Source organism: Rhinatrema bivittatum, chromosome 9, assembly GCF_901001135.1.
Source record: "Rhinatrema bivittatum chromosome 9, aRhiBiv1.1, whole genome shotgun sequence".
Lineage (NCBI taxonomy): Eukaryota > Metazoa > Chordata > Amphibia > Gymnophiona > Rhinatrematidae > Rhinatrema > Rhinatrema bivittatum.
In genome coordinates, this window is record NC_042623.1 from 176322202 (window position 1) to 176346722 (window position 24521).

The window sequence follows — 24521 nt, forward strand, 5'->3', positions numbered from 1 at the left end:
CTCCGCTGGAAGCGCTCTTCTGATGTCAGCTGCCCACAACCCAACAGCATGGGCTCTCTTCCATCTTGACCACTCTAGTATCATTGCAGGGAGCAGGGTTGGTAAGAGGTGGTGAATGGGAACGAACCTGCAAGGGCTTCTTGGGCATCCAACTCTCCCAATGACGCTCTTGAAGACGATGGTCAATTTGGTCTTCCAAGTCTATAAGGTCCTCCAAAGAGGAAGGGCGCTCCCGTGAGGCCAGCTCATCTTTCAGCTGCGGGGAGAGTCCATCCAGGTAGATAGGTCAGAGGCAGTCTTCCTGCCAAGCGAGCTCAGTAACCAAAGTCCAAAACTCAATGGTAAAATCAAAAAGACTTCTTTGTCCTTGACGGATGTGTAGTAAGCTGGTGCTTGCCACAGCATGTTGCCCGGGATCATCAAAGGTCCGTCTGAATACAGCCATAAACTGAGCCAATTCCTTCAACAAAGAATCTGAGCGTTCACACAGGGGAGAAGCCCAGGCCAGCGCCTTTCTTTCAAGGCGGGATAGGATGAACGTGACTTTTGTCAACTCATCCTGGAAAGTGGAAGGCTGCAGAGCAAATTGCATACAGCATTGGTTAATGAACCCTCTGCAGAGTCTGGAGTCGCTGTTGAAGCGTGGGGGCGCTGGAAGTGCCAGCAAGGCTTGAGGCATCGATGGAGATGGCTGTGGATGAGGAGGAGCCAGAAGAGGAACCAGATTATTCGTAAGGGCATCAAGCCAGGTGTGAAGACGATCCATGGAGGAGGCCAGTGCCTCAAGAAACTGCTGCTGTTCTTGTACCTTGGAGGCCAGGCCTTGAATGGCCTGGAGGGCATGCCATTCCACAGAGTCCATGGCCTTTGCAACCTGTTGCGTCGGAGGTGGACCCTTGGGCCGAGGTGGGGTTGACGCAACCCGTAGGTAGGGACCTACAGGTCCCCACTGTTGGCAGGTGGAGTGGGTGAAGTTAGAGGCCACTGGAGCTTCACCTATACCAGCCCTCGTCCCCTTGGGTTGAGCGTTTGGGTGCCAGTGCCAGCAGGACTTAGGTGGGCCTCGAGGTTAGTTAGTAAAGAGAAGTAGTTCAGCCCAGAGACAGCAGCAGATAGATGGCATAGTCCTACCCTGGACTGGATTTGGTACAGGAACTCAGGCGCCAAAGGAACAAAAGGTAACTGGAGGCGCTCAAGCAAAGAAAGGCCGGAGCCGCGGCTACCGGAGGACAGGAATAAGAGAAACCAGCGACCTTTCCCCCAAACCTCCAGGGGCAGATGATCACAGTGCTTCAATCCATACAGAAGCACATATCAAGCGGCTCGCCCCGCAGGCAGGAGCCAGTACTTTTGGAACAAGCACAACAAAAGGGGAGCTGGCTCGGGCCCAGGTCCCAGCCACACCCCACAATGAAAATCAGCCGACCCGTCCAAAGGAAGAAGCCATAGGGGGCAGTATAGCCCTATTCTACCAAAGATGGGTCGAGATAACTTCGAACAAGTGGGTCGTAACCATCATCCGAGAGGGATATTATCTGGATTTCCACCTCCTCCCTCCAGACAAGTTTGTGGTTTCTCCTTGCCACGATCCTTCCAAGAAGGATGGCAGTGGAGGCTACACTGACTAGATTACTAGCCTTAGAGGCTATAACACCAGTACCCGCACAACAAATCGTTCCCAAGAAAGAAGGAACGTTCCGGTCCATACTGGACCTCAAGTCGGTCAACCGCCACCTGAAGATTCCTCGCTTCCGCATGGAAACCCTAAGCTCGGTAATAAGGGCGTTACAACTGGGAGAGTTCCTTACATCCCTGGATCTGTCAGAAGCCTACCTACACATTCCGGTCCATCAAGAGCATCAGCATTTTCTACGCTTCATGATTCTGGACCACCACTACCAGTTCCTGGCACTACCATTCGGGTTAGCCACAGCACCCCAGACGTTCACCAAAATCATGGTGGTAGTGGCAGCAACACTGAGGAAGGAAGGAATCCTCATACACCCTTATCTGGATGATTGGCTGATCAGGGCGAAATCCCCAGAGGAAAGTCACCAGGCGACCAACAGAGTCAAAACTCTACTGGAGAGACTCGGGTGGGTGGTCAGCACAAACAAGAGCTGTCTGCAACCCTCCCAATCTCTAGAATACCTTGGAGTCCGGTTCAACACCAAACAAGACAAGGTCATCCTGACACCGACAAGGAGATCAAGATTGATGACCCGTTTGCGAACCCTGTTGAGCGAGCTTCGCCCCACAGCATGGGACTACCTCCAAGTCCTCGGCCTCATGGCATCCACACTGGAAGTAGTGCCATGGACAAGAGCTCACATGAGACCCCTACAGTGCTCCCTACATTCACGATGGAACCCGCTGTCCCAGAACTACACCTTTCATCTCCAGCTCCCGAACAAAGTTCGGACCCAACTATAATGGTGGCTACAAGAAGGCCATCTGAGCCAAGGAGTGAGGCTATCCTCACCGACCTGGATCCTGCTCACCATGGATGCCAGCCTACGAGGAAGGGGAGCACACTGCCAGGAGCTGACTGCCCAGGGGCAATGGAACAAAGAATAGTCGGGATGGAACATCAACCGCCTAGAAGCACAGGTAGTCAGACTAGCCTGCCTACGATTCGGTCACAGACTATGGGACAAATCAGTCAGAGTCATGTCAGACAACGCCACAACAGTGGCCTCAATCAACCATCAGGGAGGAACCAGAAGCCAACAGGTGTCTCTGGAAATAGACCCCCTAATGTCATGGGCGGAAGTGAACCTTCGAGAGATCTCAGCCATCCACATTGCGGGGAAAGACAACGTCGCTGTGGATTACCTCAACAGAGAAAGTCTAGACCCAGGAGAATGGAGACTGTCGACCACAGCATTCCAGCTGATATTAAGCCGTTGGGGAACACCAACCATGGACCTCCTGGCAAACCGGTCCAACGCCCAAGTGCCCAGCTTCTTCAGCCGCAGACAGGAACCTCAGTCCCAGGGAATTGATGCCCTGGTACAGACCTGGCCACAGGAAACTCTATTATACGCCTTCCCACCGTGGCCCCTATTGGGCGCAATCATCCACAAGATAGAACACCGCAAGGGGCTAGTACTTCAAGTGGCTCCGAACTGGCCAAGAAGGCCATGGTACGCAGACATGCGAAGGCTGCTGATAGGAAGCCCTCTCCCGCTACCGCCACATAGGGATCTGCTCCAACAAGGGCTGATCCTCCACGAGGACCCAGCTCGATTCTTTCTTACGGCCTGGCCATTGAGAGGACTCGCCTGAAGAAGAACGGATACTCGGGTGCAGTAATTGACACCCTGCTTCGAGCATGCAAGTTCTCCACATCCCTAACATACATAAGGATTTGGAGAGTATTCGAAGCCTGGTATGAGGACCGCGACATCATCCCACGCTCAGTCAAAATTCCTGCGATTTTGGAATTCCTGCAGAATGGCCTACAGAAGGGATTGCATCTCAACTCCATCAAGGTACAGGTGGCCGCATTGTCATGCTACGGAACCAAGAGTGATGACGGTAGCCTAGCCTCTCACCCAGATGTCTCCCGCTTCCTGAAGGGAGTCAAGCAGTTCTAACCACCCCTAAAGTGGCTGGTACCTCTATGGAACCTCAACCTGGTCCTAGACTTCTTAGCAGGAACCTCCTTCAGACCTCTCTGCGGCCTGTCCTTCCGACTATTAACATTGAAACAGCTTTCCTGGTGGCATTCTGTTCAGCCCATCGTATCTCCGAGCTAGAAGCACTGTCAGGTCGAGAGCCGTTCCTCAGACTCACCCCAGGAACCATCCAGTTACGCATGGTCCCGACCTTCCTCCCCAAAGTGGTTTCTCACTTCCATCTCAACCAAATCATCTCACTACCATCACCAGATGAGCATAAGGATTCGAAAGAATCTCGCTGCCTGTGCCACCTAAACATCGGCAGACTCCTAGTCCGATACCTGGAAAGGTCGGAATCCATATGAAAGACGGACCATCTATTCGTCCTTCACAGCGAGAAGAAGCAAGGGGAAGCGGCCTCGCGAGCAACCATAGCCCGCTGGATCAAAGAAGTTATCATGGCGGCCTACGTAGAAGCAGGCAAGCCGCCGACTTTTCAATTCAAGGCCCATTCCACTAGAGCCCAGGCAGTGTCCTGGGTGGAAACCAAGATGCTGTCACCTGCCGAGATATGGCAGGTGGCGACATGGTCCTCCATCCACACCTTCTGCAGGTTTTACCGCCTGGATGTTCAGGCTCGAGACGACACAGCATTTGCAAGGGCAGTACTAAGTGGGCCTCGGGCAGCCTCCCACCCGGTTCAGGAGTAGCGTTTATATATTCCATTGGTCCTGAGTCTGCAGAAACTAATCCATCATTAACATTGAAACCCTGAGTGCATGTGGCAAATTCCGCTGAGGAGGATACAACTGTAGTGCTTGTCAATGCCAATGTATAATCCATTTGATACTTGCAGAATGTTTTGAAAACTGACTCGCTTGTCACCCTCTCACTTTTCATAGTTTCCTCTTGTTGTAAAATTTGCATCTGTTTGAGAGCAGAGCTTTCTTATATGCCCTGTGTACTACACTCCTAGGGGTATCCTCTACACAAAAATATTTCTTGCATTTACACTGCTTTCTTATTGAACTCAGTTTTAGAGGAACAAAGTCATCTTAATCTAAGAAACTGGCTCACAGGGAGAGCCCATTTTAACATTGTAGGATGATAACTTTCATAATGCAGAAGATTGTTACAAATCTGTCTGTTTTCTATAGATAGTATTATGAAACATAGCATGGGAATACTCAATCATAATATCCAGAAAAGCAATCTTGGATCTATCGATTTTGAGGGTGAACTTTAAATTGCTGTTTCAAGATTGGATTAATCAATGCAAGTTACACGATTGCCCCTCCATTTCAGACCAAACTAAGTACACAATGCAATGTTTCCATAAACACAAATGTAGGGTGCATGAGTAGAAAAGTCCAAGTAATGTTATTCAAAATTTGTAACATATAAATTAGCAAAATCAAGGGCTATGGCTGTGCCCATCGCAATACCTTTGACCTGAAGGTAAAAGGTCTCATCAAAGCTAAGGAAATTTGAAAAAAGTACTAACTAGCTACTTCTCTAATAAACCCCATTGGAAAATGATCCTGTTGTGAAGATACTAATGCGTCATAGTGTCTAATGCTTGTTGCTGTGGGACATTTGTGTATAGTGCCTCAATGTCCATGTGACTAATATAACCTCATCTCCTAAACTGGAGATGAAATTTAAGATATCAATGATGTGCATAGTATTCCTGACATAAGATTTAGGGCCTGTTTCAGTATGATGCAGGAGAGAGAGAGAGACTGACTTACCATAGTGCCTCCCCCCTAGACAGGTATTTGTATCCCTATGGGAGGCCCACCTAGTAACTCGAGGTGAGGGTTAAGTATTAGTGTAGGGGGTTAGGGGCCACTTTCACATTCAACGTGAGACGTACGAACAGAACAGTGGTCTCTTGTGAAGATTTGATGACCTACGGAGTGAGGAAGCTCACTCCCAGATGAGATTTGTGCAATGTTCTCTCCACCTATATCAAGCCAGGTGGAGAGAACATTGCACAAATCTCATCTGGGAGTGAGCTTCCTCACTCCGTAGGTCATCAAATCTTCACAAGAGACCATTGTTCTGTTTGTACGTCTCACGTTGAATGTGAAAGTGGCCCCTAACCCCCTACACTAATACTTAACCCTCACCTCGAGTTACTAGGTGGGCCTCCCATAGGGATACAAATACCTGTCTAGGGGGGAGGCACTATGGTAAGTCTCTCTCTCTCTCTCTCTCTCTCTCTCTCTCTCTCAAACAGGCCTGTCAGGAGACATCGTGAACTGCGATATACTGGCAATGTAGCCCAAATTGGGCTAATGGCGCAACTTGCGATAACAGCCTTTCGCATAGCTGATACACATGCTTATTAGCATAAGGTACACCACTTTTTGGTATCACATGTGATACTAATGCGATATTGGAAAATGAGCCCCTTAATTTGTGGCATATGCGGTTTCAAAAGGATGTCCAAAAAATAGAGATTGACTCCTTGCAGAGAAAAGTAAGCAGCAGAAGAGTTCTTGGAAGTTAGGTGAAATATGGTGAGAAAATGAGCCCTTGAAGGCAGCGTTTTGGGGTCACTGAAACACAGCTGTGTCAGGAGGAAAGAATGTTTACGTCATACATTGCTACAGTGGCTTTCAAGATAAGTCTTTGTCTTTTTGAATTTTAACAACTACATAATAGACTAGAACTCAGGTAGATTTTTGAGACAAAAGTTGTTTTTTTTTTTTTTTTTTTTTAAATATAGGCATTTTCTATGCCTCGAATGATTTGTGGGAAAGTTTGAGCTTTGCTTTGTGCGGGTAACATTTTTATTCATACATGACACAGAAAATCTGTTTGCTCTATAATTATATGGTCGCAGTAACAAAGAATGAGATAATCCATATCTCAAATGTGGTAAACCATAAGTATGAATGTAAATAAGAAAAAAGTGAGAAAAGAAATTAAAGAATGTGCATATACAGAGTTGTTCTCTGCTTCAACAGCAGGGGGAAATGTAGAAAAGAGGATTTACATTCAGACATCATCCAACAAGGCATTGATCTGTGCAGTCTGGGTAAACAAGCATCGGGGTAACTTGCTTGATGTGGCGGTTACTACTCGTAACCATTAAACCTTATGCTTCACCTTTGATGCAACTCCAACATTATTCTCTGCATCAATGGCAGGGGGTGGCAGGAAATTTGAATCAAACAGTTACCAACAAGGGCCTTGAACTTGGTGGTCGGTGAAACAGATAAGTATGGGAAAATAAGTGTGGGAGCTAGATGGGCCGTTTGGTCTTTTTCTGCTGTCATTTCTATGTATGTATCTATGTAATGTATATTGTAAGGGATTTGTCTTTTTTTTTTTTTTTTTACCATTATTTCTCTCATCCACAGTACCTTTATTATTTGTATTTTGAATGCACAGATGGTTTATGGTTAAATATTGAATACTAAAGGCTTTCTTTCTTTTTTTTTTTAGTGGTTTATCACTTTCAGTCATTCAAAATCTTATACTTTTAATATTTGTTCGGAAATTAATGCTGTAAGACATTTTATGGACTTTTGCTTTACCTGCATATGCCAATAGCTGGACTTCTTCTTCTGCTTGAAGCAAGATAATGTTTAACATTGCATGGTGACATCACAGCACATTTTTTTACACACTAGGAGTCAAATCATTAAGTAGTCTCAACACAGAATTTAAAAACATTTTTTTTTTAATTCTTCAAAATATATTATTCCCCCCCACAGCTTTCCCAATTTTATAAATCTAATGGTGGCTTCCATGACACAATGTTTTAATACACAGGCTTATATGATATCGCTTAATTATTATATAATGGAAGTATGTATTAATAATAGAAAAAATTCTACTGAAAGAAGCCACACTGATCTTTTAAAGTGTTATGCTTTTTTAAAAATATTGATAGTTGCTGATAATAGAGATGAATGAATGCCTGACCTTTAATAAGAATGGAATCCAGTGGCCTGCAGAAAAATTGGACAATATTGTGTCCCTTTTTTTATTTTGATATGTCTGAATGCCGTGATTCAGAAGAAAGCTTTCTCCTACGCTAAGCCTCCAAATGCAGTAGACAAGAACATATACAAATGTCACTTAAGGGCCTTTCTGTCTATAGGGGGAAATGAGCTTGTTGCTAAAGTCCTTCTGCCTTTGGAAGGAGATTGCTTTTCTGTTAGGCGGCCCATTAATGACTGCAGGGACATGGAATGAGGACTTTTTTTTTTTTATCTTGTTAGTGTTCAGCTTCCTGACTTCCCAAATGTAATAGAAGATATGTAATAGTGAAAGAAACATAATTAGTTTCCATTTACTAGGGTTACCTGGTTGGTACTCATATGTGATGCAAAATACTTGAACATGAATGTCAGAAATACCTGAGGGGTGTTCCCCGTTCTTTATTTAATGGTTTAGTAACTAAAATGAAAACATAGAAACAACAATTCTATTGTTTTATGAAGTCTAACAGTTCATACTCTACCTGTCACGAATAAGTAATTTGAATTATGGAAGGCATATATACTAACCTCCTTTTAGAAAATCTATTTAAAATAGAAAAGAAGGAACATTGGAAGGGTGTACTCTATGGAGCATAAGCAATTTCCAAAGGCATTCTTTACTTCCAGCACTTACCAGCTATGAAATACACTCACCTCCCACCCCAATAATTATTTTTCATAGTTGCCGGTAGAAGGAGTACAGGGTAAATGCATATGTTCTTTGGCAAATGCACGCTGCCAGTGCCCACCCACTTCCATTCAGCTATCTCCCTCAAACCATTCACCTTCACACTCTCCCCTCTCACCTCCTCCCTCCCTACTTGCCTCCAAATTAACTCCTCTCTCTCATCCCACTCACTCATCCCCTCAAATTCTCCCCATCTCCCTCCACTTACTCCCGAACGTGTTTCCACCCACTCAGGCTCATACACTAATGTCTATCCCCCTTTGTGTGGCAGCGCTCTGTTCTCTTCAGCCCTGAGGCTGCACTTGGGGGATCCCTACCTGTCTTCTGCCCTGAGGATCCATTGGAAGGATCTGCATCTGTATTTAGCCTTGCTGCTCTGACCATCTCCTCTTTGGCTGGCAGAGCCTACGGAGCTCCACCAGTCCAGCTACTGCTGGTTGACTCCTTGGTGGGATTCCCTGCACTTCATCAATCAAAGTCCCACTGTTTCTGACCTCATCTCCATCTGCTCTTGTCCATCTGTATTTAAATGTATGTGCCTACTTGTATAAGTTCCTGTCTATGCGCAGATGAAAACTTACACAGACACATTGTCAGAAGTATAAGGTGTTCCTACCGTACTTATTCCTCTACATAAGAAGCACATCTTGGCACAGCAATAATAGATACTTTTGTAATATTTTTCCTTCTGTTGAATATGGGACTATTAGCATATCATGAAAGAACAAAGATAAACCATGAAGGACAGTCATAATGTCATAAACCTAAATAGATTTTAGGCAGGAAGAGCGGGTGGTTAGAACATTGATCTATAATTTAGGAAAAGTCCTTGAGATGGAAGCTCCTCTATTAGGAACTCTTAAGCATGACTTTGGGTGAGTCACCATATATCCATCTGTCTTTGGGACTTAGTTAAAAAGCAATTTTCTTTTAATCTGGTTTTCCCAATTGGATAATTGTAAAAGAACCGTTTCATTTACTGCATAGGAAAGCATGTAGAAACATAAATATGTCAACTTCTTTTTACTCCCATTCATAGGCTGTGACTATGAAATCTAATTGCTCTCAGTATGCTTTGCCTTTATCATTATTAGTCTTGGCAGCCAAGAAACGTGCATGAAATTGGAAGAATATAGTGGAAGCTTACTGTTTATCTAAGATTCCATTTAAAGCATTGTTATAAGAAATTCTGCAGTGTGGTCACATGGCTAATATATTAGAAGTTGTCATAAGATCAGCGTTGTCCAAAAGCTTAGAACATTTATCTTTATCTACAGTTTTTATTTAATGTTTCTCTGGGCATCGGTGCAGTCAAATAACACTGCAGTTTGGCTGGCTGTGTAAAAACAAGACTCTGCCTAGCTATGTCCTTTTCTTTCTGCTGCTGTCATTGCAGCAGAGACTGTCATTTGCATGTGGGTCTTTAAAGCCACGGAAAGTGCTACCCACCTAAAGACTGAGAAGATCATAAAATGACGTGTCCATGGTTTCTGAAGACCAAAGGAGCCTAAGAAGAAGTCACAGACATAGTTGGCATGTGTGATCGTAAATGTCCTGCGCATTAGTCAAGTAAAGCTGTTGTACTGCATTGTGAAATGTTATCTCTGAAATTATTTATCCCTTTGACGCAAGATTAAAATAGGGAAAGCACAATTTTATTGAGAAAGAAAGGAAGAAAATCTAAGGCATTCATTTTTATGCTGAATCACTTTTCAATCAGCTATATGATTTTATTCCTGTCAGTTGTGCAGCTGACAAATCGGCATAATTTCATTATACATGCATTAGATGGGACTATACAAACTGCAGTCAGAAAATTGTTATTTATGTTAGGACTGAGAAAAAAAATTACATTTAATTTGTATAAGAGATTATCTGTTAAATCTTTTGATAGAGGTTAGACCAGAAATAATAATTGGTGACTCAAGAACTTTGTGTAAACATGAGTTTCCTTCGTAAGAATTCTGGTTTATATCCCAAATCTCTCAGTAAAATTAGTTTGGTAGTTTAATGAAAGGATGGATAATACTCACAACTCCAAGCTCTAGGACTGCTAAATTCTTTTAAATCTCCACAACAAAACAACTCTTATAGTCTACTAATAAAACATATCTTTCGTTGTTTGCATTTAAAGCTTGATGGACTCTGGGGTTGTCCTATTCCAGGCCTTGAGGGCCACAAAGCGGACTAGTTGTCAGGCTATCCATAATCAATATGCATAAGATGTAGTTGCACACGATTGTGGCAATGCATGCAAATATAAATTATGCATATTCATTAGGAATATCTTGAAAACCAGATTGGTTTACAGCCTTCAAGGATTGGAGGTGGACACCCCTGCTTGTATAAATATAGTAACATAGTAACATGGCAGAAAAAGACCAAATGGTCCATCCAGTCTGACCATCAAGTTTCATAAGGTAGCAACCGCTGCTCCAAGCAGGTTATCCCATGTCTCTGTTTAAGGTTGCTACTGCCGTTCCATGCTGGTTACCTCCAGCTTTATGTTAAGGATAGTAATGGAGCAGCTGTGCGGCCTGTGGTGATTTATGCTTCTGGCCCTTGTACATGAACTCATGCAGGTACGTGATCTAGGTTTCATAATTGACTCTGAATTAAATTGTAATGCACATATATCTTATAAAGTCAAGGAGGGATACCATAAATTAGCAATACTAAAACGTTTAAAACCATTTCTCACTTGAAATGATTTTAGGTGTGATATGATAGAGGTGTTTAAAATCATGAGAGGTCTAGAATAGGTGGATGTGAATCGGTTATTTACTCTTTCGGATAATAGAAAGACTAGGGGGCACATCATGAAATTAGCATGTGGCACATTTAAAACTAATCTGAGAAAGTTATTTTTCACTGAATGCACAATAAAGTTCTGGAATTTGTTGCCAGAGGATGTGGTTAGTGCAGTTAGTATAGCTGTGTTTAAAAAAGGATTGGATAAGTTCTTGGAGGAGAAGTCCATTACCTGCTATTAAGTTCACTTAGAGAATAGCCACTGCCATTAACAATGGTAACATGGAATAGACTTAGGTTTTGGGTACTTGCCAGGTTCTTATGGCCTGGATTGGCCACTGTTGGAAACAGGATGCTGGGCTTGATGGACCCTTGGTCTGACCCAGTATGGCATTTTCTTATGTTCTTAGGACTACACTTCAATTACTTATTTTTGCTAATCTGGATTACTGCAATGGATTATTGCTAGGTTTACCTCAATTCACAACACATCCACTACAAATCCTACAGAATACAGCAGTCAGGATACTCAGATACAAAGAAACGGGATTATATTACTCCAGTACTTATAAAATACTGAGTAGACTATAAAATTCTAACTCCAGTGCATAAAGTTCTTTATGGAGAAAATACAGATTGTTTTAACACAGCTATAACACTACATACTCCCCAGTGAAATCTCAGGTCTACAAATCAAGGACTTCTACCCATCCCTTCATTAAAATCAGCTAGACTAACACAGGTAAGAGAGAGAGCAATATCTTTCGCAAGTGCTACCTAATGGAATGCCCTACCACTAGAAACGAGAACACAACAAAACATAAAAATATTCAAAAAAGAAATAAAAACTTGGCTCTTCAGGCAGGCCTTTTATGATACACAGTAACTTCCTATTTTAGTCACAAGAATACTATGGCAAAAAAATATAAAACTCCCACAATCCAAAGACACTATTCAACATAGTGAATAATCTTATTGCTGATATGAACCCTGCAACCTCCTACACAAATAAAAATCTATGTCAAGACCTAGCCAAATTTTTCAAAAATAAAATCAATAAAATAACCAAAAACATAAACAAAAGCCCTCTCCAAAACCCAACTCTATTCAGGAATGCTGTAACCCCATGGTCCACCTTTGATTATGTCTCGACCACAGAAATAGGACTAATTAAATCCCTAAACCTGCCAACCAAGATCTTGATAAAATCCCAATACGCACCCTAAATGAAATGTCCCATACCATCACCCCAGTAATCACAAACATCATTAATAAATCTTTGGAAGAAGAAGCATTGCCTGACAGTCTAAAAATCGCTATAATCAAACCCATTAAAAAAAAAAAAAGAACCTAGATCTTACAGAGCTTAATAATTATCGGCCCATCTCAAATTTATCCCTTCTCACCAAACTAACTGAAAAGGTAGTACATAAACAACTCAATGAGCATTTAGAACAGAATAACATACTATATCCAGCACAACATGGTTTCCAGAAACACATTAGCACAGAAACCTTACTCTTCGCCCTATCTGATACAATTATAAGAGGCTTCGATAATGGCCAATGCCACATTCTCATATTGCTAGATCTATCCGCGGCCTTCGACATGGTCAACCATAAATGTCTGATACACAGATTAGCGGAAATTTGCCTGGCTGGGACTACATTGGACTGGTTCAGATCCTTTCTTCATAACAGATCATTTCAAGTAAATATTAATAACTCCAAATCAGAGTCAATACCGCTAGAAACTGGAGTCCCACAAGGCTCGGCATTATCAGCCACACTGTTTAATATCTATCTCCTCCCATTATGTCAACTCCTCTCTAGTCTTGGCATCACATAACTTTATTTATGCTGATGACATCCAACTTATCATACCGGTGACAGACACACTAGAGAAAGCATTCAAACTTTCAGCCTCATATCTCAATGACATAAAAAAAACCTCCTAAACCAAATGAGACTCTGTCTCAACATGGACAAGACAGAATGCATACTCCTTCAAAGAAAAAATCCCACATCCAACACAGACATCATACAAATCGACAATACTATCATCAAACTTAGAGATAAAGTGAAGGATCTTGGTATATGGATAGACCCAGAATTAAATCTCAAAAGACACATAACTACAAAGATCAAAGAAGGCTTCAACAAACATTTAATACTGAAACGATTAAAACCACTGCTAAACCAAACTGACTTTAGAACCATACTACAATCCCTGATCTTTACAAGCTTTGACTACTGTAACTCGCTGATGTTAGGCCTACCCAAATCAACTACACGACCCCTCCAAATTTTACAGAATGCAGCAGCTAGAATCCTAACTGTTGAGTTCGTGGACCCTTGGGCCGGCTAGAGTGAGAGATGTAACTACTGCTGGAAGGCCTGCAGTGATGCTTGTAGCCGAGAGGTGAATCAAGACCAAGAGACCTGATAGGGCCTTCACCTATACCAGCCCACATTCCCCGCGGGTTGAGCCCTTAGGTACCGAGAGAGCCTGCAGGACTTAGGAGATCTCTTGGAGATGGAGAAGTAGTGAGCAGTCCAAGTCATGACAGGCCGAAGACAAGAAAAGTCAATGACAGTCCAGAGGTTCAAGGCAGGTGGCAGACAAGAAGGAAGTCAGGAGACGAAGCTGAGGTCAAACCGAGGAATCAAGTCAAGGATCAGATACAGGATCAGGAGCAGGAATGGCACGTAGAAGGAACATTAACTGAAATTTCAGGAGAGACAACCTGTTGCTAAGGCAGCTCTCCACAGCAGCTACCAGGTCTAAATACTCCCTCCTTTATGAGATCATCCTCTGTTGCATCACTGCCCCTTAAGGGGCGGAGTTTCCCCATGCGTGTCAAGGAGGAGCCCTTGCTGAGGGAAGCAGGACAGCATCTATGGCCATGTGACAGGCTCTGGGAGGCCTGCTGTGGTGCGGCGCGTGAAGAAGAGCATCAGAGCTGGTAGGGGGAACTGTCAGGCACAGCTCACGGGCGCCGCTCCCGTGAACCATAACAGTACACCCCTCTTACGCCCCCTCCGAGAAGGGCCAGGCTTGCCAGGGTGTGTCTGATGAAAGTGCTGGAGCAATGCCTTGTCAAGAATGTTGGAGGATGGTTTCCATGAGTTCTCTTCAGTACCAAAGCCTTCCCACACAATCAGATATTCCCAGTGTCTATGGTGCTGGCAGACATCAAGAATTTCCTGAACCTGGTAATCAGAGTCATCATCAGACATCGCGGCAGACAGTTCAGATGGGGCTGCATGGAAGGGAGAGAGTACTAACGGTTTGAAAAGGGATACATGGAAGGAATTATGTATCCGGAGGCTTGTGGGAAGCTGCAAGCGATAGGTTACCGGTCCCAGGCGATCACTAATAGAGAAAGGTCCAATGTACCTGGGAGCGAGCCTCGTCGAGGGAATCCTCAGGCGGATGTGGCGGGTACTGAGCCAAGCACAGTCTCCTGTGTTAAACAGTGGGGCTGGTTGACGGTGCTTATCCGCCATACGTTTGGCAGCGTTGGCAGCCCGGAGTAAGGTGGAGTTAGTATCGTCCCAAAGGGCGTGTAGTTGTTCGGCCATAATTTGAGCCGCTGGGGAAGTTACAGAAAGTGGCAGTGGCAACGGCAGTCTCGGAAGTTTGCCATATACGATTTGGAAGGGGGAATTCCCAGTAGTGGAGTGCATGTGGGCATTATGTGAAAATTCTGCCCAAGGCAAGAGTGTGGCCCACTTGTCCTGATGGCAGTTCACAAATGAGCGGATGAACATCTTCAAACACCTGTTGACACGTTCCGCTTGTTCATTTCTTTGAGGATGGAATGCTGTGGTAAAGTCCAACTGTTTTCCGAATTATTTACACAGTGCCCCCCAATATTTGGCTGTGAATTGAGGACCTCGGTCTGATGTTATGTGTAACGGGAGGCCGTGCAGCCAGAACACGTGTAGGGTGAACAGATGTGCCAGCTCAGGAGCTGATGGAAGCTTGGGCAACGGAATGAAGTGCACCATTTTGGAAAGCCTGTTGACCACGACCCATATTACTTGATTACCTGAAGACGTGGGTAGATCCATCACAAAATCGTGGTGGTGACAGAGGTTGAAGAAGCCCCCAAGGTCAGCCAGGTAGCGATTTTTGTTGGGCAAAAGTCGGGCAGGAGCTAACGTAGGCACGAACATCTTGCATCATATGAGGCCACCAGTAGTAGCGGGATAAGAGTTCTAGTGTTCGCGCTCTGCCTGGGTGCCCCGCGGAGAGGGAGTCGTGCGTCCAAGAAAGTACTTTGGCTCGAAGGAGGAGTGGGACCAACGTCTTCCCTGGCAGTATGGTATCCGTGATGGCTAGTAGAATTTTAGCTGGATCCAGAACATAACTAGGTGGGTCTTGTGAGTCTTCGGATTCATACAGTCTGGAGAGAGCATCTGCTCGCACATTTTTCACCACTGGGCGGTAACATAGTATGAAATCAAAACGGCTAAAGAACAAGGACCAGTGGGCTTGACATGGGTTCAGTCGCTGTGCTTTGCTGAGAGATTCTGTTTTTGTGGTTGGTGTAGACCGTAAAGGTATGCTGCGCCCCCTCCAGCCACTGCCTGGATTTCTCAAGAGCCATCTTTATCACTAGCAATTCTTTATCGCCAATTCCATAGTTCTTGTCTACTGATGAAAACTTATGAGAGAAATAGGAGCAGGGAAGTAGAGTCCCCTGGTTAGAATGTTGACTAAGGACTGCCCCCACCGCAAGGTCAGAGGCATCCACCTCCACAATAAATGGCCGGGTTGGATCCAGATGATGGAGACAGGGAGACAGGGAGACAGGAAGGCGGCCTTGAGTTCCTTGAATGTTTGAACGGCCTCACTGGCCCAGTGTCTAGGATCCACACCCTTCTTGATCAGGGCGCTACAATGTGAGAGTAGCGAGGAATGAAGTTTCTGTAGAAGTTGGCGAAACCAAGAAAGCGTTGCACTGAGCGAATCCCCACTGGTTGTGGCCACTCCCGGATGCTGACTAGTTTATCTAGGTCCATTAGGAAGCTGGTGGTGGAGACAATGTAGCCCAAGAAGGGTAAAGACTGTTGCTCAAAAAGACACTTCTCGAGTTTCACGAATAGACGGTTCTCTCTGAGATGTTGGAGAACCAGGCGGACATCAGAGTGATGGGTGGCTAGATCCCTAAATACATTAGGATGTCATCCAAATAATCAATAACTCCCTTGTGTAGCATATCCCGAAATATTTCATTCATCAGATTCTGAAAGACTGCGGGCGCATTACAAAGTCCAAATGGCATCACAAGATACTCGTAATGACCGTCGCGCATGTTAAATGCAGTTTTCCACTCGTCCCCTGGCTTGAACCGGACCAAGTTGTATGCACCCGCAAGTCCAACTTGGTGAATACTCGGGCTCCATGAAGACGGTCCAAGAGCTCGGGAATTAAAGGGAGAGGATAGCGATCCTTGTGGGTGATGACGTTGAGTCCCTGGTAGTCTTTGCAGGGTCTTAATGATCCATACTTTTGGATACAAAGAAAAACCCGGCACCAGCTGGGGACAAAGAAGGATGAATGAACCCCCGGTCCAGGTTCTCTTTTATGTATTTGGACATAGCTTTGAGTCGCTGGCAAGGATAGCAGGTATACCCGTCCTCGGGCTGGAACTGTATCAGGTAGCAAGTCGATCGCGCAGTCAAAGGGACGATGTGCCGGAAGGGTCTCTGCCTCCTCCTTGGAAAAGACGTCTGAAAAGTCGGCGTATTGTGGTGGTAGTTGGAGGGTAGTAGTAGTAGCAAGTTGAACCCGTGGTTGCGGCTTCTGGTGCAGGCAGGTAGTGAAACACTCGGAACCCCAAGCTGTGATTTGAAGAGTTTTCCAGTCAATATTAGGTGCGTGTTTCTGTAACCAAGGGAGACCCAATACAACTGGGTGGACCGCCTTTTCTAGGATGAAGAAGGAAATGTCCTCCTTATGGAAAACTTCAGAAAGGAGGTCACGGGGACTGTGCAGGAGGTAACTCGACCTGGAAGTGGCTCCCCTTGAATGGACGAGATGATCAACAGTGGGCTGCGGCGGAACACTGGAAGTTGCAGCTGGCGTATTAATTCCGCCAGGATGAAGTTTCCTCCAGCTCCAGAATCAATGAAAGCCAACATCATGAGCAAACCCCCGGGGAACTGAAGAGAGACAGGATCAGTACATTGGGGAACAGGATTGATGCAGCCTAGGGTCAGCCCCCCTGAGACACCTAGACCCGGGAGTTTCCCAGATGCTCAGAGCACTGGGCCAACAGATGCCCTTTACCACCGCATTAAAGGCATAGACCCAACTTTCTTCGATGCAGCTTTTCTTCTGCAGTGAGACAACTGCGCCCCAGTTGCATGGGCTCCCCCCCCCCCCCCCATGTGCCAGTGCACCCGTGGATGTCGCTTGATGAGCCATCGGGCGTGTGAAGGAGGGAGCCAGGGGAACTGGGCAACGAGCAGGCTTAAGTACTCTTGCACGTTGCTGCAACCGCCGATCGATCTTGCCGACCAGATCAATGAGAGACTCAAGTCCATCCGGGAGGTCTTGAGCGGCCAGTTCATCCCCTCGAGGAAAATACCACGTAAGCTGTCCTCACACCAACCCAGTTCAGCCGCCAAAGTGTGGAATTCTACTACAAATTCGGCCAGCGGGCGTGACCCTTGACGGATATGAAGCAGTTCGGAGGTGGCAGTGGATAAACGACCTGGCTCATCAAAAACCTGACAGAAGGTCTGGATAAAGCAAGACAGATCTTCGAGAATGGGATCCCCACGCTCCCACAGCAGGGACACCCAGGTCAGGGCCTTGCCATCCAAAAAGGACAGGATGAAGGAGGTTTTAACTTGATCCGTTGGAAACTGCTGGGCCTGGAGCGAGAATCGGATAAAACAGTGGTTCAAAAACCCCCGGCACTGCTTTGGATCTCCAGCAAACTTAGGCGGGACCGGCATATGAGTCAGAGGAGAGAAAGCAACTGGAACCACGGGGGGAGGGGCGACTGCCTCCAGTCCCTGGAGCAGATTCCAGATGACTGACCAAGCATTCCACCATGGCGGACAAAATCTCTAGACATTGTTGCTGCTGTTGTATTTGTTCAGCCATACCCAGGATAGCGTGGAGGCCGGACAAATCCACTGGATCCATGGCCTTAGCAAACTGTTGAGTTCGTAGACCCTTGGGCCAGCTAGAGTGAGAGATGTAACTGAAGGAGTTCAATTTTATGGACGACCGTTGAATGAGACAACTGAAAACCTCTGATTAACAGCGCCAGCATTGAAACGTACAGCCATATTGAATGTACTAACATTTGAACCGCAATGGCATGCATTACGTAGTTACGTACTGACATTCAGTGGAACGTACCTCCATTTTGAAATAATAATTTGTATTGTATTAATACGATAGGTGCTATAAAATGTCTAACACGTCAATTAAAATGACGAAACAATAGTCTGATTATAAGCTACACCTACTTGAAATCCTCTGCTGAAATATGCTTGCTCAGCAATGCCTAGAACGCATGTGTAAAAGATAAGAACTGTAAAGTGCATAAGAGTCTGCTCCTGAAGGGGAGGGGCATGCAGTTGTACTAAGCCATTGTCTTAGCTGCATCTTGCTGGCAATAAAAGTCTATCTTTACGGATCAGTTGTCTGGGCCTTCTTTCTGACTTTTAGAGACAGTTTCATAACTACTGCAGAAAGGCCTGCAGTGATGCTCATAGCCAGGAGGTGGATCAAGACCAGGAGACCTGACAGGGCCTTCACCTATACCAGCCCTCGTTCCCCACAGGTTGAGCCCTTAGGTACTGAGAGGGCCGGGAGGACTTAGGAGATCTCTTGGAGACAAGAGAAGTAGTGAGCAGTCCAAGTCATGACAGGCGGAAGACAAGAAGAGTTAATGACAGTCCAGAGGTTCAAGGCAGGCGGCAGACAAGAAGGAAGTCAGGAGACGAAGCTGAGGTCAAACCGAGGAATCAAGCCAAGGATCAGATACTGGATCAGAAGCAGAAACAAGACACGGAGCAGGAACAGCAACTGAACTTTCAGGAGAGACAGCCTGTTGCTAAGGCAGCTCTCCACAGCAGCTACCAGGTCTAAATACTCCCTCCTTTATGAGATCATCCTCTGTTGTGTCATTGCCCCTTAAAGGGGCGGAGTTTCCCGCATGTGTCAAGGAGGAGCCCTTGCTGAGGGAAGCAGGACAGCGTCGGCGGCAATGCGACAGGCTCTGGGAGGCCTGCTGCGGTGAGGAGCGTCGGAGCTGGTAGGCGGGTCCCGTCAGGGTCTGCTGCCATGGGCGTGGCTCGCAGGTGCTGCGCCCGTGAACCGTAACACTAACTGGTCATATAAAAATGGAACACATCACTCCATCCTAAAAGCACTTCACTTGCTTTCCATCGACAAACGGATAGAGTTCAAAGTACTATCCATTCTTCACAAAGCTGTATATGGGAAGGAAGTCAAATGGCTAAATGATGTAATCCAGTTACACACACCACGGCGTAAAACGAGATCAGCAAATAAGGCCTTATTAGCAATCCCCACAGACGCAACAACCAAACTTAATATGGTATGAAAGAGAGCGATTTCACTGGCTGGCCCGACCCTATGGAGTACACTACCCAAAAACCTAAAACTCCAGAGCAATATAAAACTTTTTTTTAAAAACTCCTGAGAACTTGGCTGTTCCAGCAAATTTATAGAGACGGCATAGGATAAACAGAACGAACCCAATTACCTCCTAACACACTCTCCATCGTCAGTCCTTTGAACAAGCCAGGTCTCTATTGTATATAGTGAATAAGTTCTAAGGTTCTTAGTGAGCTGTTGTTTCTTGAAGATCCGATTCTCTTTTCCCTTTATTAAACAGGAAAACAGATTATTCTAGTCTTCCCTTAATTTCTCTCTCACCTTACCTTCTCTGATACATTCATACCAATCCTATTTTATAGTCATTGCATAATAATTTATATTACCTTTGTATTATTATTTATTGTCTGTTTTATTGCTATTTCCACAACTTGTAAACTTCCAAGGTCTTTTAGCTGTAAACCTCTATATTGACCACCGATTGTAATCCTCTATATGTTCTATCGTTACACATGTAAAACTTTATATGTATTGTTATACCTGTAAACTATTGTGAAAGCCAGTACCAAACAACGGTATATAAAAATATACAAATAAATAAATAAACTTGTGTGTTCACTTTTAGGATCTTAAGTTTCTGTCTGATACTTTTTCAAATTAATCACGGTCTTTGTCAATAGATATATGCTCAAATACTAGCATTGTAAGTTTTATTGTTATATTAAACACTTGTGTCTTTAGGAAGTACGATGTTTTAGTCTATATAATTTTAGGAAGTATGTTATATTAAATTTTTTAGGAACGTAATATGTTTTAGTATATAATTTTAGGAAGTATGAGGTACTTAGTTTTTATTTTCAATGTTTATTGGATGTTTTTGCTATAATCTTAATTAACATTATTATTTTAGAAATGAGAAATTAAGTGTTAGGAACAAATATTGTATTAGTCATTTATGCCTTGCTGTAAACCGTTATGAGGGTACCCCTCTCCGAATGACGGTATACAAAACTTGTAAATAAATACATTTTCATATTTGGGCAAAACATGCATCTTGCATTATTGAGTTTGAGGTAAAGGCCAAATATTGTCCATGGTTAGGGAAATATCCTATTTATGTATTTAATTTTTCCCATCTTGAGAGCTACTCTGTATTTTGGTATTAAGATTAAGGTACATTAGGCCACCTTATACTCAAGCTACAACCAATAGGGTTTTGTAGCATGCCAGTTGCCATGCATCTCCCAAGGAGTTTTATCGCTGTTTCAAGCAATTTTCTGGCTTTTGGATAACTCTGTCTTCACAATTTATGTCTTGTTGTTATCAGAATGCTAGGTGGGGCAGCACATGCTGCTCTGCTGGACCATAATTGTGGTAACATAAATTTTTTAAAATGTGCCTCAAGTGCAATTGTTCTAAAATAAATCTGCAAAGAAAAGTTTGATTTCTAAACCATGAACAGGAGAAGAGGTTTTGCATAAAATATTTGGGAGAAACAACTGAAATAAATTCAGCAGAGAAATCATATTCTCCACTTCAGTGCGTGTGCACAACACTCTGAAATACCCTAAATACTCTTTGCTGGATCTCTCTGGAGATTCTGGTGCCAGATACGGGGTTTAATGAACGTGAAGGCAACTATATATATAATGCACGCGGGTTCTTTTCTGCAGCAGATTCTGAGCAGAGCTGTGCCTAGCGCACGTGCAGTCCATGAAGATGTTCTTCACGTATAGCATGGTTGATTTTCACTTTTCATTTTTCTGTTACTTGTCTTTGTTTATCCATAGCTTGAGGACAAATAACATGTGCAGAGTAGAGGACAACAAGTTCAATGTGCCGGTGCTGGCAAAGGCTGGCGATGTCATGCTGGGTGGATTATTTCCTGTTCGTTTTAGGGTGCTGGCTCGGGATCTGTCTTACTATCAAAAGCCTGAATCTTTGCAGTGTGAGGGGTGAGTGAAAGGTATCAAAATACTGTTGTACCCCTTTCCTGCTCCTGGGTTTCATTCCTGACAGAAAAATGCAGGTGTGCAGCGACTGAATAACTGTGTGTATTCAGCAAACAAAAAACATGCCTGCACCAATCACGGGTCGAACTGGGAATATAAAATAGGAAGCTGCTTTTGTGGCACTAAATGGTTAGGGCTGTGTGTGTGTGTGTACCTCAATATAATTCTGTTAATAAGTAAACACAATTTCATGTAAAGGTAGGGAAGGTTTTCATATACACAAGAAGTTAAACCTGATTTCATGAAATCACCTAAGGAGTCAAATTGGCCAGTTTGTATTAAACTAGATCTGAAGTGTTTGTTGTAGTTTGGGAGCTATAAAATCCACTAATCCAGTATTCTGTGTAGGATCTTGTAGTAAGGGATGTGCTATCATTTAAACTGACATAGTAAACAGCATAAAAATGGTTTTGTTTCATTTTGCTTTGGAAACAAATCCCCTCCCCCCCCCCCCCCCCCCCCAAAAAAAATGTCATTTCATCTTTGCATTTTAGCATGTAGTAAAACAATTTAGCATATTCTGAAACATGGAACAGAAACCACATACAATGTAAAAACAAGGAAAAATGTTGGCTGCGTGTCCCTTCACTCTCTAGCATGATCTATGGAAGAGAGGATACAATGATTGGGATACTGTCCTGAATATTGAAGGATAGTTGTTGTTTTCCTTCTGATTTAGTTGCTATATTAATTATTATACCAAGCCTCGATTGCTCCAGCAGAAGGGTGTGTGCTCAGTCAAATGGTTTAATAAAAACAACAGTGCAGATCATAACGAATCAGACTCTTTGGGGAGTAATTTTCAAAAGGATTTACGTGCATAAAAGTAGCAATTTTCAGAAGCCGGTTTTAAGTGCATAAATCCTTTTGGAAATTACCCCCATTGTGTGCATTTACACTTTTAGTCAGAATACAAGTTCTTTGTTCTCTTACAGTATTTCTTATTTTATGTATTTTAAAATGTGCCACACTCTGAACATGCAATGGAACATAAGACTTGCCATGCTGGGTCAGACCAAGGGTTCATCAAGCCCAGTATCCTGTGTCCAACAGTGGCCAAGCCAGGTCACACGTACCTGGCAGCATCCCAAGGGGTCAATAGATCCCATGCTGCTTATCCCAGGGATAAGCAGTGGATATTCCCTAAATCCACCTTAATAATAATTTATGGACTTTTCCTCCAGGAACTTATAAAGTGTTTTATGGTTTGCCTTAAAAGAACAGACATGGTACAGAGCTTGCATATAACTAACACAAAATAGGACCACAAGCAACAGAGAAGCTAAGGGTTAAATTTATGCAGTTTACTCTTTTTTACACAGAAACTATAATAATTGTCTGTTTTCCAATTTGTATTATTAAAATTTTACAATGATCATATAAAACATAGTCCAAAGTAAAAGTTTTCCCAAACTAAGCTGATAAAGGCAGCATAGTTCCTAAAAACTAGTCACAAACATATTGCGTTAGATAATACATTTTATCCAGACTGCTATGTATATGCTGACTTTTATTTCTATGTATCCAAATACGCTAACATGGCCACCAAATTATATATCTAGCAAAAAATTGAAAGCAATGTATAACACACCTGTTTTTGTCCAGTTTTGATTTCAGAGCATTTCGCTGGTTGCAGACAATGATCTTTGCCTTGGAAGAAATCAACAAGAATTATACTCTTTTGCCGAATGTCACCTTAGGCTACAGGATCTTTGATACATGCAATAATAACTTCATTGCTTTAAAAGGGATGGTTAGCTTAATCAGTGCAAAAGAGGAAATGGTCCATCTGGGAGAATGCATGCATCCTATTTCTGCAGCTATTGGAGAAGCTGGTTCTACCCAATCCATCACAATATCCAGAATCATGACACCTTTCCAGCTTCCCCTGGTATTTTCTGTTTAATCTAAATCTTTTCCCATCCACATGCATGTACATTTGCCTTTTCATGATTTTATAGAAAAGAGCATGAGATCATATGAATATAATTCTAGACAACCAACTCAATTGTCTATGCAGCCTGAATATTGTTGGGAAAAAAAATTTAGTGTAAAAAATCCATGAAATATAACAAAAATATTGTAGCAGCAAACAATTTGTATCTTTATATATATATACACAAACAATTTGTATCTTTATATATATATATATATATATATATATACTATATATTAAAAATCCTTGGAAAAGTTTGCATCTTGTGCTTACTAGCACACATCTGGAGATAGTGGAATCTTAAAAGTATAAAGACAGTTTTTTTTTCATACAACTCATGACATAAGCATCATCATAAGACATCATTTTATCAACCATTCATCCTTTACACTTTTTTCCCCTTTAAGAAGCTTTCACAATTACATTAAAAATTGTCCCTTTTGATAATTGATGCAAACCTTTTAATCCATACATTAGTTTAATACTATGTATATTATATATTACTGTGTGTATGTATATTATGTATGTTTTTCTTAAATGTTTAAAGGAGAGGTAATCTGTGCATAATTTGGGATGATAGAATGAATTAGTTGCTGGGTCTGTCTGGCAGGCTGTAAGTACAATCACGAGAATTCCTAACAGAAGTGCAGGAGTCTCAAGTCTAAGTTGGAAATGAGAGGGAAGGAGTGTGTGCTGAGTGTGAACTAAAAGGGGCATTTTGCATGCTCAGCTACCCAGGAAGGTAGAGATCCAATGGAGTATGTGTGTGAGTGCAAAAAAATTATACATGACATGATATTCTGTTTTCCCATCTATATCATTTGTTTCATTTCATTTATTATTTTTTGTACATGCAGTTTTTTTTTTTTTACAACATATGTTCTTTACTTGATGTGCACA

General features: G+C 43.3%; 1 protein-coding gene across 1 annotated transcript in view; it reads left to right on the forward strand.

Annotated features, from left to right (window-relative positions):
- Positions 1-681: 681 nt before the first annotated feature.
- LOC115099593 (extracellular calcium-sensing receptor-like) overlaps positions 682-24521 on the forward strand; it is a 39147-nt gene continuing 15307 nt past the window's right edge. The window contains exons 1-3 of the mRNA XM_029617328.1: positions 682-731; positions 21464-21628; positions 23291-23576. Of these exons, the coding sequence (XP_029473188.1) occupies positions 682-731; positions 21464-21628; positions 23291-23576 (501 nt within the window). The remainder of the gene's footprint in view (positions 732-21463; positions 21629-23290; positions 23577-24521) is intronic.